Source organism: Carlito syrichta, unplaced genomic scaffold (assembly GCF_000164805.1).
Source record: "Carlito syrichta isolate Samal-C Ts95f unplaced genomic scaffold, Tarsius_syrichta-2.0.1 Scaffold149354, whole genome shotgun sequence".
Lineage (NCBI taxonomy): Eukaryota > Metazoa > Chordata > Mammalia > Primates > Tarsiidae > Carlito > Carlito syrichta.
Genome location: NW_007093450.1, coordinates 1,433 through 5,075, shown reverse-complemented (window position 1 = coordinate 5,075; position 3,643 = coordinate 1,433). Strand labels below are relative to the sequence as shown.

The window sequence follows — 3,643 nt, the reverse complement described above, 5'->3', positions numbered from 1 at the left end:
CTGTCACCCAGACTAGAGTGCAGTGGCTGCTCCCGGCCACCGCAGCCTCAACCTGCTGGACTCTGGCAATCCTTCCGCCTCAGCCTTCTAGTAGCTGGAACTCCAGGTGCACATTATCACGCCCAGCTAATTTTTTGATTTATTGTAGAGATGAGGTCTCACCAAGTTGCCCAGGCGGGTCTCGAACCTGCAGGCTCAGGCAATCCACTCACCTCAGCCTCCCAAAGTGCAGGATTACAGACTGAGCCACCAAGCCCAGCTGTAATGCTTCTTGATCTCCGTCCTGTTACCCCCAGGTTCGGGGCGAGGGGATTGGCACTCTGGGCTCGCTATCTTTGCCCCTATCAGAGCTGCTCACGGCCAACCGGCTCTGCTTGGATCACTGGTTTTCGCTCAGCAATGGTCAGGGGCAGGTGCTGCTGAGAGCACAACTGGGGGTGAGTGCCATGCTGGGGGCGGGGGTCTGCTGAGGAATGCCCAGGAGTGTGGAACTTAGTGTGCAGATTCTGAGCATAGGCCACCCGGCCATGGGCTTCTCGTCCCAGATCCTGGTGTCCCAGCACTCGGGAGTGGAAGCTCACAGCCACAGCTACAGCCACAGCTCCTCATCTCTGAGTGAAGAACCAGAGCTCTGGGGGGGTCCCCCTCACATCACCTCCTCAGCCCCAGAGCTCCGGCAGCGCCTGACACACGTTGACAAGTAAGGGCTAGGACAGAAGGATGAGACTGGTCGGGAATGTCAAGGATGGGATATGGTTCGCTGGACTCTACCCTTTCCCAGACCTGTTGCCATCTCTCCACAGTCCCCAGGAGGCTCCCGCTGGGCCTCTGGGCCAGGTGAAACTGACTGTGTGGTACTACAGTGAAGAACGCAAGCTGGTCAGCATCGTCCACAGCTGCCGGTGAGCCCCTGTCCTCCTGCCCGCCAGGCTCCCTCCAGGCACCCCCCCCCCCCCCCCGGGTTGCCTGATTACCTGTATCCTTCCATGGCAGGGCTCTTCGACAGAATGGGCGGGACGCCCCTGACCCCTATGTGTCATTGTTGCTAATGCCCGACAAGAGTCGGGGCACCAAGAGGAAGACCTCACAGAAGAAGAGGACTCTAAGTCCTGAATTCAACGAGCGGTCAGTCAGTGGGCATTTGGGGGAACACAGCAGGCTTGGGAAGGCACCCTGGCCCTAACACCCAGTCCTTCTCCAGGTTCGAGTGGGAGCTGCCCCTGGACGAGGCCTTGAGGCGGAAGCTGGATGTGTCTGTCAAGTCTAATTCCTCCTTCATGTCAAGAGAGCGCGAGCTGCTGGGGAAGGTGAGAGGCAGGATGACCAGAGGGGGGCCTTGCAAGCTGCAGACCTAGGCCTAGCCCCTGCGAGGAAAGAAGCATCCAGCCGATACTTCAGAGGTGACTCTGTCACCTCTGCATTGGTTTGGAACCAGGAGTCTTGAGGGGACATGGTCTCTGGAAATACCAAAGTAACATCTTGCCCCTATCGGCCTCCACTCCATCACAGGTGCAGCTGGACCTGGCTGAGATAGACCTTTCCCAGGGTGCAGCCCAGTGGTGAGTGTCTGGGTGGGTGGGGATGGATCTTTAAATAACAGGAATCTCAGTCACAGGAAGGGAGAAAAGGAAGCAATCTGTGTCAAGCACAATGGCTCAACACTTTGGGAGGCCAAGATTGGAGGATTGCTTGAGGCCAGGAATTTGAGACCAGCCTGAGCAACTTGGCGAAACCTCGTTATAAAAAATTAGCTGGAAGTGATGGCATATACCTGTAGTTACAGCTACTTGGGAAGTTGAACTAGGAGGATCACTTGAGCCCAGGAGGTCAAGGCTGTGGCAAGCCATGATCATGTTACTGCACTCCAGCCTGGGCGACAGAGACAGATCCAGGCTCAAAAAAAAAAAAAAAAGCAGAGCCGGGCACAGTGGCTCAAGCTTATAATCCCATCATTTTTGGAAGTGGAGGTGAGAGGTTGCCCGAGTCCAGGGATTCGAGATCAGCCTGGGCAACTTAACAAGACCTTGTCTCTATAATAAATTAAAAAAACAGCTGGGCTCGGTGGCTCAGCCTGTAATCCCTTGCCTTTGGGAGGCTGAGGTGAGTGGACTGCCTGAGCCTGTGGGTTCGAGATCCGCCTGGGCAACTTGGCAAGACCTCATCTCTACAATAAATAAAAAAACTAGCCGGGCGTGGTAGCGCACGCCTATAGTTCCAGCTACTTGGAAGGACAAGGCGGAAGGATCGCCGGAGCCCAGCAGGTCGAGGCTGCTGTGATCGGGAGCAGCCACTGCACTCCAGTCTGGGTGACAGAGTGAGACTCCAATTAAAAAAAAAAATCAAAAAAACAGGTGTGAAAGGCTAAGGCGGAAGGATCGCCTAAGCCCAGCAGGTTGAGGCTGCAGTGGCCATGAGCATACACTGCACTCCAGCCTGGGTGAGAGCGAGACTCTAACTCAAAAAAAAAAAAAAAAATGCAATCTGATGTGAGCACCACTGATGCTAGGAAGTATGGATCTGTCTCATTTCTGGGAGGACACGAGGGTTATCTTCCCACCTGAGCCCTTTCTCCGGGTTTCACAGGTACGACCTGATGGATGACAAGGACAAGGGCAGCTCCTAGGCGCCAGCCATCACCAACCTGACTGCTCGTCTTCTGGCCTTGCCTCGCCTCTTGCTGCGTCACCACCTCCATGCGATGAGCCTCACGCAGGCTGGGGGCTAAGGGCGGAGCCTGCGCCCTTCAGCCCTTTCACCTCCCAGGCCCAGATGAGGGCCTTTGCCTGACCAAAGAGAAGGACCACTGTTCCCTTCACTGCACGGCCTTGATCCCTTGGGCCCCTGGCAGGGACCTGAGTTGGCCGCTTCCTGCTCTGCCTGCATGTTGGTCTCCCTTCCTCACAACTCCTCAGGGCCTCTGTTCTTGTGCCTGGCCACTGGCAGCACTAGCAGTGGCATTAGCTTATGCCAAATACAGCTTCTGGAAGGACCTTGTTCTGTAGCCAGACGGTCACCTTCTTCCCTACCATGAGCAGGCGGGGAGGGCAACACGTGGGTGGGAAGGGAGCCGGGCTGGCTCTCGCTCTGGGCCTTGCAGTCTACTGCATGCGGTGCCCATCCAGCAGCCTGGGCCCCGCGTCCAGGTCTGCCTCCTTTCCTCAAGGCCTGTCCTGAAGATTCTGCCTGCTGTGATGGCTGGGGCATGTCTCGGCTCACGCTGGGAACTGCCCAGGCCTGCGAGTGGTGGGGTGTCAGTCTTGGAGCCCCTAGCTGGTGACGTGCAGAGGGCCACGGATGGCTCAGGACAGCAGAGCCAATGTTCTGCGTAAGTGCCTAGGCTATTAACTCACTGGCTAGGACTGGATCTGGTATTCAGTCTTGCACCAGCTCTGCCAAGCCACTGTATCTTATATTAAACATCCTCCAACCATTGTGGCTCTTCTCCTTAAAGACAGGGAATCCTACACATGGGGCGGATTCCAACTCTCAAAAGCCCTTATTCAATTCGAGAATCTTGTCAGTTCAATTAATGGTCAGAACCCACCAGATGCTAAGGGGGTAGCCCAGGGGCGTGAAGTGGCTGCTGTGGGCTTTCAGGTGAGGCTCGGTTCCAGTCACAGGAACTCTGTTCCCGTGCTTCTTG

At 56.1% G+C, this 3,643-nt stretch overlaps 1 protein-coding gene across 2 annotated transcripts in view; it reads left to right on the top strand.

Annotated features, from left to right (window-relative positions):
• ESYT1 (extended synaptotagmin 1) overlaps nucleotides 1-3,433 on the top strand; it is a 15,856-nt gene extending 12,423 nt beyond the window's left edge. Inside the window, exons 24-30 of one of the 2 annotated variants that reach the window (XM_021708817.1) lie at nucleotides 297-437; nucleotides 546-700; nucleotides 804-902; nucleotides 994-1,125; nucleotides 1,202-1,307; nucleotides 1,510-1,559; nucleotides 2,584-3,433. In XM_021708817.1, coding sequence (XP_021564492.1) covers nucleotides 297-437; nucleotides 546-700; nucleotides 804-902; nucleotides 994-1,125; nucleotides 1,202-1,307; nucleotides 1,510-1,559; nucleotides 2,584-2,623 — 723 coding nt within the window. In that variant the 3' untranslated portion in view covers nucleotides 2,624-3,433. The remainder of the gene's footprint in view (nucleotides 1-296; nucleotides 438-545; nucleotides 701-803; nucleotides 903-993; nucleotides 1,126-1,201; nucleotides 1,308-1,509; nucleotides 1,560-2,583) is intronic. The other variant, XM_021708818.1, reaches the window with a different exon arrangement.
• Nucleotides 3,434-3,643: the final 210 nt, after the last annotated feature.